This window comes from Lichenostomus cassidix, chromosome 15 (genome assembly GCF_008360975.1).
Source record: "Lichenostomus cassidix isolate B80296 chromosome 15, HeHo_3.0, whole genome shotgun sequence".
In the NCBI taxonomy this organism is placed as follows: domain Eukaryota; kingdom Metazoa; phylum Chordata; class Aves; order Passeriformes; family Meliphagidae; genus Lichenostomus; species Lichenostomus cassidix.
The window spans coordinates 9,040,031-9,056,276 of record NC_139496.1 but is presented as its reverse complement, the minus strand read 5'-3'; the positions used below and the strand labels follow the sequence as shown (position 1 = coordinate 9,056,276).

The 16,246-nt window shown below is 37.4% G+C and overlaps 1 protein-coding gene across 2 annotated transcripts in view; it reads left to right on the top strand.

Annotated features, from left to right (window-relative positions):
* The window catches only part of SPECC1L (sperm antigen with calponin homology and coiled-coil domains 1 like), a 61,945-nt gene that overhangs the window by 37,111 nt on the left and 8,588 nt on the right, over positions 1 to 16,246 (top strand). For both annotated transcript variants that reach the window (XM_085075981.1, XM_085075980.1), the window contains exons 11-15: positions 1,579 to 1,662; positions 2,827 to 2,983; positions 6,176 to 6,278; positions 15,170 to 15,286; positions 15,817 to 15,876. In XM_085075981.1, coding sequence (XP_084932107.1) covers positions 1,579 to 1,662; positions 2,827 to 2,983; positions 6,176 to 6,278; positions 15,170 to 15,286; positions 15,817 to 15,876 — 521 coding nt within the window. The remainder of the gene's footprint in view (positions 1 to 1,578; positions 1,663 to 2,826; positions 2,984 to 6,175; positions 6,279 to 15,169; positions 15,287 to 15,816; positions 15,877 to 16,246) is intronic.

Genomic DNA, 16,246 nt, shown 5'->3' with positions numbered 1-16,246 from the left:
TGCTGCAGCCCCAGATATTAAATGATCCCATCTCTGGGGTTACATTATTTATTGTGTGGTTGCAGGTTTTTTAACCCCCCAAAACAAAACAAGGATGATGGCTGGCATTGCATGTGAATAATAAAATAAATTGTTAAGTATTGAATCTTCAGGAGCCAGATGAAAAATTGAATGGAATCGAGTGTTGATTTATCTATTTCCCAATATTCCCTGTTCTGTGAACTTTGTTTTGTCTCTCAAAACCCTGTTCACAATGTGCTCTTCCTGTGAGAATGAATGGCTATCATGTGTTGGGTGTAGCTCTCTGATTTATGCCTACTTTAGGGGCTTTTTGTGTGTAGATGTTTCTCAAGATAATCCCCATATGACTCCAGGCTGAATATTTCCTCTCAGTTTGGTATTCCTGAGGTCTGATGTTTTCTAAAGGGTTGGGTTTTTTTTTTTTCTGTAGCACTTCATAATAGTCTGTATGTGCCAGATTTCCTTCTTGCTTTTGTTGAATCCATATTGAGGCTATTTGTACAATGCAGCTGCAGGTTTAATTTTAGAAACTTTGATATTTTTAGGAATATTGAAATACCTTTCCAAGAAGATAATTCAGGATTCTTCAATTGTTACAGAGTTCATGGGTAGACATAAGCTTAAACACAAAACGAGTGGTATGTTTGACATGGCTTTTGTGTTTTCCTTAGAGTCAGTGAGTGCAGGAGCAGCAGGATTGTGTTCCAATAGTGAGGGTGCCAGACAGGATTCCTGTTTACAGCCATACAGATATATTTTTGGTGTATCTCTGTAGCAATGTGTTCTCCTTATGTCACATTTTCAACTAATAAATGGGGTTTCACTTTTGTTAATCCTTGTTTCCATGAGGTTTTATATTCAAATTATAAGAATTCTAAGTGGTTTTACGTAGGAGTATGTAAACCTTTTGTTTGCTGTTTTAACTTGAAGGAATATTTCATAATAGGAAATAGCTTTGATTTGTTGCTACAGAAAATTAATTTTGTTGTAGGTTTTTTTTTTTTTTACTCACTGGTGTTACACAGAACTAGTCCTGCAATACATTATGTAAAGGCACCTCTTAGACTCCACTGCATGGAGGAGAAAAAGAAAAAATGTGTGGTTTTATTTAATAAAATAAAAAGACCCCAAAACATAGAGCCCAAAAAACTGCCAATCCAATAAATCAGAGGGGAGGAAAAAAGAAATCACCTGAGGGACAAAGAAATCTGTTTTACCGATGAACATTTGAAGGGCACACTGAATATTTTTGTCTCTGTGCTGAATGGGGGCTCCTTTCTCAGCCTTTTGGTTTAAGGATTTTTTTGGATGACCAGGGCAAGTGAAGTAACAAGAGGCTTTAGGGAAAAAGGATTAAGGTGGTTATGCTGTATTCACAGTGCACTTCATTGGGAATGAGCAATTGTAGGCCTTCTCTATCTTACAGATAAAATCAATTGCTCTCGTTAAAACAGCCAGACTTGGGCACTGGTGGACAATATTCATGACTCAGCCCTAAATGTCTTACACTTTACTGGAATCTTCTGTAATGATGATCTCCCTTTTTCCTTTGTCCAGAACATTTGTTGAGAACATCATCCACCAGCCGGCCAGCCTCTTTGCCAAGAGTCCCTGCTATGGAAAGTGCCAAATCTATTTCAGGTAATACCACGGTTTTTAGGTGATCAGTAAAATTAGGAACTCTCAGTTCTACTTTGTGACTGGCATAACCTACAATTACTCTTCAGTGTTACTGATGGGGGTTGCTGCACATTTTGTGTTAACTTGGGATTTAAAAAAACCCAGACTTGCTAAACACAAGTTTACGCAGAATGTTAGTTTACTATCAAGCTGTATGTACTGATACCTCAGTAGCAGCAGGGGCTTCTAAAGCCAAATCTTTCCTAGTTATAGCACAGATAGAGTGATACTGTGAAAATGATACTTTGTGTAGCCTAGGCAGAATTGATTTGAGATAAATGTTTTTTAAAAAACACCTATATCTGAGTAAATGCTTACAAGTTTTAGATAGTTTTTAGTTGTCTTGAAAAAACAGATTTCTTGTGTTTGGTATTGATAAATTAATGTACTTTCCTCCAGGTCATTAGAAAATAAGTCTCTGATCTATGTGGAGAGTTCAATCTTTGATTTGCACAAACATAAACGATGGTGACTATTTAGGTATAAAGGCAAACCTTGTAGTTTTAACTGGAAATTCTTCCATGTAGAGAACATGTAACAATTCCAAATTTGGTTTTACAGAGTACAATGCTTGTGCTTTCATTTAAAAGAAAAATCATTTTCTTTGATAAAATGAAGCAAGCTCTGTGGAATGTGGCTGACTGGTCTCAGGTCGGCATTTGATATACTTGATGATATTTAATTAATGTCCAGAGCATCACATACGTGCCAATTCTTCATTAAAATTAAATGGAAATAAAACAGCTGTCATCTCTAAACTGATTTGATTTTCTTTTTCCTTAACTACTAGAAGCTTTGCAGTGTAACTACATGGACTAGAGGAAAATAAATGCTTTGATGTTAAAATTCCTTCTCATTCATTAAATCCTTCAAATGAAAGTAGTGATATTCCGTTAAGATACACTGATCAAATTTTTTTTTCAAAATACAGGCTTGATCATTAATGTTGCTAGTGCAGTCTAAATCCTTCATATTTCCAAAGTGGAAAGCATCAAGGAGAGTGTTGAAACCTAGTATTGGATATAGGTTTCTGTGTTTGGGTTGTGAGCTAATGCTTGTCTGAGAGCAAGTTTGAAAGGTTTTTATGTTTGCAAATGAGAAATGTGTGGGCATTTCCCCCCTTAGTGTCTCGAAGAAGCAGTGAAGAAATCAAGCGAGACATCAGTGCACCTGATGGAGCATCTCCAGCATCTCTCATGGCAATGGGCACCACCTCACCTCAGCTGTCCCTCTCATCATCTCCTACAGCATCAGTCACCCCTACAACCAGAAGCAGAATAAGGTAAAAATCCTTTATTTGGGTTAATTCCACAGCTCTCTGCATACATCTAGTATAAAATATTGGTCCTGAGACTGCAAATCCCTCACAGTAATGATCTTCAGTAATCTCTTAAGAGCTTCAGAAAGATTTTTCTGCAGCTCAGTATTTGTTTTAAAAGTTAGAATAGAAGCTAAGCTTTTTAAAGATTAGGAGTTAACATCAAAACTTCATACTCCACTAGAAAAGCAAGCTAAGTCATGTCACTAAATAATAACACCAATCCAAAATACCATGAAGCCAAGTCCCACAGATGGAATCATAGTGCAAGTCTGAGCAACAAATGGCCAGACAACCTCCTTTGATTAGTAAGACAAAAAGATAAGTCTGTGGTAAATTTAAAACTTTTCCTCTCTGGTGTGTTATCAGTCAGAGGACTTCAAAGTATTTAATCCTCATGTTATCCAAGTGAAGTATGTCCTCAGTTCTGCTTCATAGATTGGGAAGCTGGCAGACAAAGGTTAAATAACTCTGTCAAGACCATTTCTCACAGAGCTTCCTGACAAAGCTTTTGTACAGCAGAAAGATTAAACCCTTAATGTTCAGAGACACTCACAATACCTATAAAATTCTGAGGTATTTCCCTGAAATCAGCTGAGACAGGGCTCAGTGCTGCCCTCCTTTCATTGTGCAGGAATTAGACTGAGTTTAATTGTGGGTACTTCACAAGCAGCAATTACTGTGTGTGTTAGCACCAAAATTTAAACTGATTATGTCCAGAAATAAGTTTAAAAAAGAGACTAAAACACCTGTATATGAACTTTGAACTGGTAACATTGAGTTGTATTGGTGTCAGGCTGCAGACTGTAGCAAATAGTGTGGCATTCCAGGGTGAAACTGTGCAATTGTAATTATGGAGTTGTTACTGTGCTGCCCAACCATTGCAGTGCTCAGTACTACAAAAGACTTAATGGACTGCACAGCAGTGGGTGTGTGGTGATGAGTGTGGCCTTTGGAGCCACCCTCAGTGTGTCGCTGCTGGAGTTCTGTTTGTTACATGATCAGGTTTCTTTGTTTTTGTTTCCCCTACCTTTTTCTGAAAGTTGTAAGATAAACAGTTACTGCTGTAGTTCACTAAAACAAGTACTTGCAGTTTACTGCAAGTTTTTCTAGTTGAAATTTCATTAGCTCTTTGATTTGGAATGCAGTTGATCTAATATGTGAACATGTAAGATTTGTATGTCAAACCATTTTTCATTGTCTCCATACAACTTAATGCTAATTTATTTTCTTCAGCAGCGTTTTCATAACTGTGAGAACCTGATATAAACCATGTGCTCTTGCTGGAATTTGAGAACAGGCTGTACAGGTCCCTCATGGCTAAACAGTACGTTTAGCTTAAAGAGAGAAGGAGATTCTTATTGAGTTCTATTGTTGCCCCAGATCTCTGTCCTTCAGTTCTCATAGTGTTGCATAACCCTCATTATAGATTGAATATGCAATCCCATTGTTACTTGTTTCAATCATCAAAGGAAAAAATACACCAGTGTAAGCTGTTGATATTTGTACTGATTTAAGGACTAAAGTACAGAATTTCTTGAAGCATCATTCTGGCTTTGTGGTGGCTATGAAGTTTAGGTACAGTGGCCTATTCAGATAATTTATTTCATATTTACAATACACAATTATTGACTTCCTTGTAGTGTTAAGTCAAGGTGAGTAACTGCTTGAAGGGTTGAAGGCTCAGCGTCAAAGATAGAAGTTACTGTTTTGTGTTTTCTATCCTGCTGTGCATATATTTTCATGGATATTTCAACTGTTATCTCTTTCTAAGTAACTTTGAGATCCTGCCCATCCATATATCAGTGAAGACTGGCCAAGCGAATTGCAATAGATGTACTTAAGATTAGTGCCTTAAAACATTTCCTTGTCTGTTGAGCCATGTTCTCTTTTGTGCATTGACCAACAGACACTGATCCATAGAACAGTCTCTGGTGTTCTCTTTGTAGTAGAACGAAACCCACATTCCATGGATGCATTCTTTTCCCTTAGCAGGAGCTGGAGAATTGCTACCTGTAAATATGCAGCAGAGAATCCACTGATGATATTACATATTTCCACATTCCACCCCTCTTTCCAATCACCACATGGGCAGTAGAGAACATAGAATTGAAGATTTGAGAGTGAATGTATACAGTCCCTGTGTCTTTTTGGAAATTTTCAGAAAGAGTTACTTAGGGTATCATCTCTGTGAATGTTGTGACAATCTTGCTTACATCTGATAGGTCTCTTTAAAAATGACAGATGAGGATGTCTTTGCACTTCATTGATAGCTATCTTATTTCAATTGTCCAAATGGAGATTATTAAAATTAAGAACAACTGCTGGCACACTTCATGTGCAGTAACTAAGCTCCATAATGGTGTAGTATTTACTCTTTTTTGTCAAAGACTGTTTATTATAATATCTATAGAAATACTGAATCACGTAACTAAGCCACCAACAAAATATTAACCTCTATAACATATGTATTTTTTAATCTGCGAATTCATTTCTGTAGCCTGGTAAATAGATACTTCAAATGCAAGACTCAGGAAAAGATGGCCAACTTAGGTTGTTCTTTTCTTTCTCAATCTTTTCTTAAGGAAAAAATTACTTAAGATAGCTTGACAAACTGGAATTGAAATTAATTGACTGCTTTTATTGTGCTAATACATTAAATGGCAGATCAGCCTACATAGATCTCCCCCTTCTTTTTTGAGAACTCCAGGTCTCAGGCAAATGTTCTGTTAATAACGCTGTGTTGCTCATATGCAAACTTGTTGTTTCAAGGTGACATTTTTAATCAGCCATGAGATGCAAAGAGATAGCATCAGTTTATTCTCTTTCTAAATGCAAAATAAAGTCACTTGAGTTAGCTTAATGGTTCAGGCTGGAACTTACTATGTTATGAGTTTAATTTTTTGGACTCTTAGAAATATCATTGAGGGGGAAAGACCTAGTAAAAAAGCTTAAAGGAAAAAGAAGGATGATTTGCTAATGAAAGCATTACTCCAGACTAACTCTCAAGTCTTTTGCAGATATTCCTGTGTATTGTTTTTCAGTCAGTGGTGCTGTATTCTGCAACATTCAATGTGACAATAATTTGTCCTTCTATTTAAGCCTTTATGAATTTGTATTTCTGTTGCGTTATAAGCTCTTGTGCCTTGTTCCTAGGGAAGAGAGAAAAGATCCCTTGTCTGCCCTGGCAAGAGAATATGGAGGATCCAAGAGGAATGCCTTGCTGAAATGGTGCCAGAAGAAAACAGAGGGTTATCAGGTAGGTGCAGAGCTGGCTAACGCCGTGCTGCTGTGGCTGCCGGGCGGTGGAGCCTGCCCATGGCACAGCCCAGGCTGCTCCACACCTGACTGCATGGGCTGAGTGGCCCTGGCATGTCCTGTTCTGTCCCCTTGGAGCCAGTGCTGCGAGTCCTGCTCCAACCCCAGCAGCTTCTCAGTCACTTGGCTCCACACAGCACCAGCTTTTTCTTAAGGGGGCAGCTGCCCTCCCATGGAGGCATTTGAAATCAGCCTTTCACAGGCTGCACTTTGGAAACTGGAGCTGAAACTTTATCAGCTTAAGGTTTAAATTAATGTTTCCCAAATGCAGCTACCATTTCTCAGAACTCAGAGGGTTTTTTTAAAGTAGGTAATTATCATAGGGGATTTTTTTAATCTTTGAATGCACTCCCATTTGGCCTCTTAGGGACAGTTTGTTTTGTGAAGGTGGCATTGTCTTGCATTTTGAACTTGGCTTTCCACTGCAGTTGCAGACTCTTTTTTTTTTTTTTTTCACTTAGTCCAAATGTTATCAGAAGCCAAAAGAACTAACAAGACAACTGTCCAGAGTTCTCCTGATTACATTATTTTTTCCAAAGAATAGTGGCTTCAGCGAACTAAACCAGGATGTCAATAGTCTGACCATGATGTATTTGTTTGGTTAACTTGTATTGAAAGTGTTTGGAGTTCCCAACACAATCCTCAGTTTAAGAACTTTACTCTTTCCATGACTTGAGGCTCACAATGCAGGAGGAAGTTGAGAGGCACATAACAGGATGGTCACCCATCCATAGGAAAAGTCCTCCTTCAGCACAATGGACAGGCTGTGATATAAGCCCTCCCCCTCTTCCTGTGGCACGTCTGGTACTAAACTGTGCTATTTCTGAGGATAAGCAGCTTTGTGGAAAGAGCCTTTCTCCTTCCCCACATTTTAAAAAAGGCAGGATGTTATATTTCTTTATACATCTTCGAACTAAGTGCAAAAATATTTTCCCATATTGTCTTGAAATGAAAGATGAATTTGACAGCTTTGTTAATCTGGTTAGGAGAAGTGATAGAAATGATTTCAAACCTTGCATTCTGTAGTTGTGTGCACATGCAAGAATATGCTTCTGCTTATACAGATTGCTGCTTATAATTCCTTGAATGGTAAAAGGTTTTGAGACTTTGTGTACTTGCTTCAAAACTTGAAGTACTGAGACAGCACAGAGCATCTGCAGAGCCACTGCAATGCCTTCATTGAAACTGTGAGATAGTATCAGGAGGTTATATTAAGTTAGGTCTTAGAGAAGAATGTCTTTTGCTTTAGGCAAACTCATTTTTCATTTCTTTATTGTACAGAATTTAATTATTTTCATCATCCCCTGAAATTCAGTTCCAGTTGAACACCGTGTTGCTGGTGTTCTACTGTTTTAAACATACCCTGCACTGTATTCATTGTGAACAGTACTTATCAATATTATCAATACCAGATAAGGATCTTTTTTTATTTTGCGTGCATCTCTGCTTCATTTTAATTTTATTTTAAAACTGTGTATATTCAAAACTGACAAACAGTAAACAAGCATCAGAGTAATGAGCATGTCCCTTCCTCATTCAGTCCTGCTTAAGGTACTCACTCTTCTTCCTTCCCAAATGCAAATCTGGACAGGGTATCCTCTTACCTCTAGCTCTTCCTGGTGTCTCACACTCTGCTACAGTTCTCTCTTATTCCCAGCATATCCTATCATTAGACTCTGTGCCACTGTTGCTTTTGTTTAGTTTAGCACCTGGGTGAGAGCCAGCACATGCTATTCTGAGCTGCAGGTACAAGCTGCCTGCCCAGCCCTTCTCTGAGCTGCTGCAGGAGCCTCACAGGGCACAAGTCCTAAATATCCCAGCCTTTTCCTCTAGGAACAGCAGAAGGTCACTTTCTAACCAGCCACCAGTTTCTATCCAGTTACCCATTTAGCCAATATTACCTGGAAGTATTGCAGGCTAAAGGAAAGATACTTGCAAATTGAGTCTGTAACGAGTTCTAAAATGACCTGGAAGAGTGTAACCATTATCTAGAAACAAGCAAAAGGAAAGGAAGTATTAGAAGCCTTTTGTATCTGTATAATTATTTTGTTAATTTTGTCCTATTCATATTAAACTACCAATATTTAAGTAAAACCCTGTAAGCCAGTATTTTTCAAGTATGTCTTTGCATAGAAAGATGTTTCCTTCTTCATCCTCTGCCAACAGTAACCACGTTTTTGTCTTGTTTTCTCTCTCTCACCTGGAGGTGATGTCTCACAGCTGTCGGTTTTTATGCAATAATGCATGGAAGGTATTTATAGAAATTTATTTCAGCTGTTGGTGTTTCACAGGGAAGATGGAACAGTGTGCATTGAGTTGAAGTTCCATTTCTAACAGAGACGTGCTTGCTCCTGGCATTGTTTTGCCTTTCATACCTGGAATTATATTTTGCAGAGGGTAGTGGAAAATAGCTGATAAATACTAATAAATAGTAATCACACAAATAGTAAGATAAACATCTTAATTGCTAACAATTCTTTGAAGGTGTACAGAGTTCTAGGTGAGTTGCCAGTGGCTCAGCCTTTTAAACACCAGGTGTGGTGGAGTTGGTTTGTCCTTACCACCGACAGCAGGATACAATTGAATGTTGTTGCCTTCAAAGTCCAGCTGTAGCTCTTGAGCTGCTTCTTATTCCATGTGTTGAAAATATTAAAAAACTGAAAAACAAAAAAACCACACACCAAAGTCTGTCCTTTTTTAAAGAGAGAAAGTTTTCTTTAATCACAAGATACTTGTGGAGAATACAGCACTACAGAATTGTCTGGTGCAACTGGTATGGGTTTTTTGTCTGCTCAAGTAATGGAAGAAAAATAACTCCTGCTCTCCTACCCTCTCTAGAAAATTGCTTTCAAGCTTTTGATTAAAAGTCTTAAGTACTTATTTCTGCTTTAGAAGCTTGAAACTTCATGAATGCTAAATAATTCAAATATGATAGTGTAGTGAAGCTCTTAATTTCAGTCCATTATAGTGGAATAAACCCTGTTAAAAATCCCTATAAATTACTTTATTGTACACTTTTCTTTATTTATTCAAGCAAATTTGGAGTGGAATAAATGAATAGTTACCTTGAAATGTAGTTGTTAATATTTAACTGTGTTCCAAATGTTTTTTCAAGAGTACCTCAATAAAAAGTCAGATCGATGTAGCCAGTGAAAATAAGAGAAGTTGTTACTGGTGTAAAAACCTGTATGACTTCATCTCTTACTATATTGTGTTTTTAATACGCTGTCTGAATGTTGTTTGCAAGCAGAATTTCTCCTTGGAGTTTAGGACTGTAGAATGGTGATCTGCAGAAGGTCAGTGCAGAACTAGCAGGGACAAGTTCTGTATTAACTTCCATCCGGAGCCTGTTCAGTCTCGACACAATTGCACTCACTGAGTTACTGAGCCTCAGTATATTCCGAGCTGAACACATCTCTGTGCCATGAAAGAGGAGAGCTGCTCCCAAGATAAGCATTTAGATGAAAGAGGAGCAAATCACCTTTAGTTTTCAGATGAACAGGCACAAAATACTTGACATTTCAGCATGTGTTAGCTTTGTTCAGGATCTGACACTGCTTCAGAGTACAGAGCCAAGTGCTGCATTTTTCAGAGAAGAGAATCCTCCTGGCTCCTCTAAAATATGTGCAGTGTCATAAAACTGTCATAAATTCCAGATAGCTTCAAAGCATAAAATAATCCCATCCAGCTGTTATGGAGCATTTACCCTGGCTGGAGCACAGCTACTTTCATTTTGAGTACACAGCTAATAAAAGTCCCAAAAAGGATGTGAGCATGCATGTTTCATGTTAAAAGAGGACCAATAAACAGGATACACACATCCTTAACCATTCTTATCTCCAGCAGTATTTCAATTTATTTTCCATTTTTGTCAGCATTCTGAGAGATTATTCACTTCCAGAAGTCTGACACCAAAAAAGCAATTGTCACAAGATAGCAACAAGAATAGGCTAATTTTTTTTAAGCTTTCCACACTTCCTAGGTACAGATACACTTAGTGTAGCCTGTCCTCTATTTCATGTAATGCTGCTTTCTGCTGGAAGACCACCTATTTTTTACCTCCTGTACAGATCAAAGCTACATGTCTTACAAAAAATTTAATGCTGTGCTCAATGCACCTTGAAATCAAGCAATGCTTCCATTGTGCTTGAGCAATAAGTGTAGAATAACAAAACTAAAAGATAGTTCAGGTTGCTTTTTTTCTAAACCTGTTCTTATCAGCACTAAGCGAGGTCATATTCTACTCAAAGTACTATATTGATTTTAACAATGCACAAGAAAAAGACATGACTGTGCTTATGTAAGCCTGTGTTCAAATACTGACTCCAGGGTGTGCATTCTGTGCTGTCTGGTTGATTCATCAGAGTAGTCAGGATGCCAAAACACTTCTCTCCTTGGTTTAAGCTGATGCTTTAGCCAAAAATTGCCGAGTTAAGGAAGGACATGCTTCCTTTTTGTGTTTGGATTGGATTCTGATACAAGAGAAATGTCAACTTGTTAGACTTAATTATGACAAAATTTAGAATAAATTATGAAGCTGTCTGTACTTCTGAGTGCTTCAGACATTAACGTCTGAAGCTATTACTGGATTCTGTGAGAATGACTGCTTCTTTTATGGTTCTTTTATGTGCCCAAACTGAAAAATAACATGTGTTTGGTATGGAAAGAAACATTAACAGTCAATGTTTAAGGGTGTCAATGGTCTATATTTGCCATTTACTGCCTTTCCAGAAGCTGGGATTGAAGAGGCAGTAGTTGGGACTGCTGCTAAGTCTATTCCAGAAATCTATATTCTCACCTACTGCCAGAAGTAGATAGCCATGGCTTTAGTCCATGATTTGAGAGTCAGTGAATCCTGATTCAGTGGAGCGTGGAGAGCAGTTCTTTTGTAGTTTACCTGTGTAATCTTTAATGGATACTCTTTTGTGTGTGCATGTATTTTTAAAAGCATTTACTAGTAATTTTCTGCCGTGGGAAGAAGCCTGCCAAGGTCTGTACACTTAAACTTCAAATCTTGTTTTAAGGCTTTAATATATTATAGCATGGAATCATATTAATGGTTTTGCTTTCTCAACCCACTTATTTAATTAACTAATACAACAGAGACTTGGACACATGTTTTTGTTTTCTTCATGTCCTGACTCTTGAGAGCCAAACCAAGTTTGGATATGGGAATCTCTCCTCTTTGTGCAGAACAAGGGATGGGAAATAGCTGCTGTGTAGGATGCTCCTCTGCTTGAGTTCTGATGTCCATAGCTCAAGGACATTGAAGACAGCTGTGGATATGTCTGAAGAAGTGGTTAAAATAACTTTGTTCTTAGCTTGTAACTACAAGTTAGAAACCATGTTTGCTATGGTTGGGGTTTTTTAGCTATGGAAGTTTTCAGGGAGGATAAAAAAACGTAAAGAATTACAGGGGTATAATAGTTAACATCTGTTTCTTGCTTTTTTTTTTTAATAGTATTTTTACTGACTGTAGAAGACCCTCTGTTAGTTTAGGATTATTGCAGAAAGCAATAGGAGACAATTTTACAATCAGCAGTACACTGGTTAAAACCACTTTTAAATGGTGAATTTTAAAAAAGTCGTAGGGTTTGCGGAGATCTTAGACGGGTGTTATGCAGAGCCCAGTCTGTTAAGCACTCTAGAATGTTTCATGGGGAATACAGGTTTTAGTCCTTTTTTCTATGTGAGCACAAGGGAATATTCATTTTGTGGCGACTGCTCCTACTCTGCAGTTTCCAGTTCAATAGGGGCTTGAGTCATGCTTGAAATGTTTCTTGTTGTGGATCTACCACGTTGTTATATTACCATCTGTTTTTCACTTTATATTTTTATGTTCTGTCTCCAGAAAGGTCTAACAAATTTTTAACTCCTGTTGTTTACTCCTGGTTGGAAAGTGCCTTCCAAAGATCTTTTTATGACAATGGTCTGTTGCTTAACTTTTGTTGGAATTGCCTTTTTAAAAAACATCTCTCCCAGATATTAGCGGTGGTTTCATTCACATCCTATGTATTAATAATTAATAGGTAAGGGCTGGTAAATCCCTTTCTAGTTCACCTGTCTCCAAAAATCTTATTCCTTATTTGACAATGTATCTGAAAGTATGTCCCTCAGTTGCTTTAATACTTTGTGGTCTGAAATGTCTTGATGAATAATTCTAGATTAGATTCCAGCAGAATTCTCTTTATAGAGCCAATTACTTAATAAAAGCAATAACAAAGAAGAAATTATGTCAGAGATTCTAGGCTGATGTTCTGTTTACCATCAATTCTTTGAGAAATAAGAGCTTAATGCAAGATTGATTTCATTATACTGACCAAGCTTTTTCAAAAAAACCACAAGTAGTTAAAAGCATTTAGGAAATAAAATTTGCTGTATTTAAATGTGCCAGTTATGTGCTCAAAGCCCTACATGAAAAATTAAATTTTCAGTTTAAATGACAAGCTGTCCCATTTCTAGACTTGTTTTTTACTGTCTGACCAATATTATACTTCTTTTAGTCTGAGAGGTAATAATAATTCATAATGCTTAGAGCAATTGGAAACAGAAACCAGTCCCTTTTAATTGTTTCCTTCCGTTGTATTTAATTCAGCTTCTCTGGATACATTAAAATTCTTGGATGATGGGTTTGTTTTCTGCTTGTTGTCTTAATAATAAAAGCTGGACCCTGCAAGATGATTTAGAAAAATAGGGTATTCTGAGTTTGGTTTTGTTTGAGAACCAACCAAACTTGTAGGTGCACTTAAAGTGACCTTTTTTGCCCCAAAGTGTTTATATTTAAAATTCAGCATTGTGTGGATACTTACTAATAATTGAAGATTTTCATTTATACAATTGTAATGTTTAAGGTACATCTTTCTCCTCCCCTTCCCACATCACTTGGCCGTCTCTGGGAAAGAGGGAGAGCATTTCAGCCAAGAGGTGAAAACCAGGATTGAGCTTTTTCTTCCTTAGTGGATTGCATAGCAAAGCAACCATGATCATTTACACCTGATTTCTATAGCCAGCTTGCCACAGAAAAAGCCTCTCTCCCTACCTTTATCCATCCTGCTGACACAGGTGTGAGCTGAGGCCTTACTGGTTACAGGGTAACGGGAAAGGACTTTCCAAAAAGTAACTTCTGTAAATGGACACAAGTCGAAATTTATTGGCTTTAACAATCTGACATTTTCCCCTTTTTTTTCTTAAAACCTCATACTGTGTTGCATGTTTCCCTAATTTTAAGTACCATTGAGAAAGTTTTAACCAGGCATTAATTTAAATCCAATTTCCTGTCTCTCTTGAGGAGGAGAAAAGAGAGAGCACTTTTTTTTTTTCCTCCCTTCTTTTTTTTCCTTTTGCTTTTAAATTTTCCCACCCTGTGGCTGGAGGAAGCTGTGTGTAGAGCTGTTCCCACAGACTGGGGGTCTCCAGCGCCGTTTCCGAGCGCAGGCAGGAGCTGCCCGGGCACTGTGAGCCCCAGCACGTACACTGACATCAGAGCCTGGACCTGCACTGGGGCCACTGCGGATCAAAAGTGCTAAAGCTCAGCAGGAAATGGAGATTTCCCTCACATTCTTCTAGAAATTGCCCTGAGTTTTGTTTTTTTCCTCTGTTGGAGGAGATTGTGGTTGTTGTTCATTTGAAGTCCAGAGCATTGGTTTGACAAGGAGTGCCCTCATTCCCAGCCTGCCTGGCACACAACACCAGCTCTGGGTGGAGTTTTCTGCCTTAGGAATGACGAGTTTTAGTGTCTTGTCAAAGACAGGTGATGATGATGACTAAATTGCTGTCAGGTGAGAGGTTGGCTCAGGTTCCTGTGATACTGCACTTCTGTGACTGGAGGTTTTAGTTCCTGATGTTAAAACTTTGAAAACTGAGGAAGGGAGCTGGTTGGCTTCTGCGTGAGCCCAGTTAAGTGAGTTTGATATTAAATCATATTATATTTCTCCATGAAAGTGTAAAAGAAACATGATATATTGTTGTTACTGGTTGTTTCCTAATTAAAGTTTAAACTGACTGCTATCCACTTAGCCTCTCTAACATTGTTTGACTGCCAACAGCCAATATACAGTCATTTAAAAGGTCACTGAGGCATCTTGTTCATAACTCTTTTGGACTGGGCTGACTCTACAATAATTTATACTGTCTCAGGAGATGCATTTACCAGTGCCACTGAGTTTCCTTCGGGAACTAAAAGATCAAGAGTGCAAGACAGCAGTTTTCAATTTCAGTTTCAATCCCAGAGATTCTCTGCTACTGTCAGCACTAAATCTGCTGGAACATCTTTATTTCCAAATGAAAGTTAACTTTTGTTTGTGATCTTGTTCACATCAGTTTCTGTAGAGAAATGGTTTGTTTAGATGAGAAAATACTTGTCCTCATCAGTTAGAAATTTTGTCTGAATGTGAATGTAGTAGAAGCAGAAAATAAAATGAGCATTAACAGAGATATGAGCACATTGTCTGATCAGGGATTTGGGGTACATGTATTTAACTCATTTGCTTTTCTATCTTGGGGTGTACAGTTGCACCAAATCTGTTCTTACCCTCTCTAGCACAACATGTTATAGCTTTTAACACACACTCAGACACACATTTTGCACTTTTTTTTTGAGGGAGGGCTTAATATTATCTGAAATAATATATAAAGTAACTGACTTTCCTACCACTGTATTTTTTAATTTTCCTCTGTTAGTAGTGCAGTTCTTACCACAGAACTTTTGTATTGGGCTGTCCACTTTCTCTGCCAATTTCTTCAAAGGTATTAAAAAGAAGTATTGATGAATTGGTGGCATCTAATACTTGTTAGATTATGATTTTAATATTGCTTATATTTTTTCCCTCCAAGAACATTGACATCACAAACTTTAGCAGCAGCTGGAATGATGGCCTGGCTTTCTGTGCAGTTCTCCACACTTATCTCCCAGCCCATATTCCCTATCAAGAACTGAACAGCCAGGACAAGGTAAGACATTAAAAATCCCATTCCCAGGACTGCAATGATTTAGTTAATATGAGTTAATAAAGAAGAATGAACTAATTTGAGTTCCAAAAAACCCAAGTGTTACTAGAATTGCCAAATCATCTCTGTGTATTCTGGTCTTCCACCAGTCCCTACCTGCTGGTGTATGAGCCCAGAATGTACAATTAGTACATCCTAAAAACATAAGAGTATTTCATTAATGCATGAAGATATTTTTTATTTTCTGCCTTTTAAAGAATAAGTAATCTCCTCTTCAGTATTTTATAGCTCACATGTTCTTTACTGACAATGATATTCAGCATTATCTTCTGAACAGGCAATTAATAAAAATTTTTCATAAATTTTGGATGATATTCATTCATTCCTATGGCTCTTTTTAAATAACTGTAGTCAAATTATAGACTCCATTTGAAGCCAAAGTAGTAGCATTGTTACGAACATTCTTAACAACATTTTGCTATGTTTGAAATAGTATTTCCTTGTTCTCTAACATGTTTTTATGTCTCATGCAGAGAAGAAATTTCACTTTGGCTTTTCAGGCAGCTGAAAGTGTTGGCATCAAATCTACTCTGGTAAGATTTAAATGCATATTGAATAAATTATGACCCATTTATAAAAATCAAAATTACTCTATTTTGTACTCTCAAAAGATTTGGATGTTTATACTTAAAAATAGCAGCAGATGAGCTCAGCTAGAAGTTATTGTACTAAATAATGACTGAAGTAAAGACCTGTTAAGCTCTAAAAGGAAGGTTCACCTTATCTCTCAATACCAAAAGAAATATTAATAAAGGCAATGGATTTGTTTGAGAATAATTTCAGAAATAGTTATGGGATAACTATTTCTAATTATTAAGAATCCATTAAATCTGTCCTGTCTTTGACCTACTCTTAAAGTATTTGGAATTTTTGGAACTCTGGAGCTACAAATCAAGCCATGTA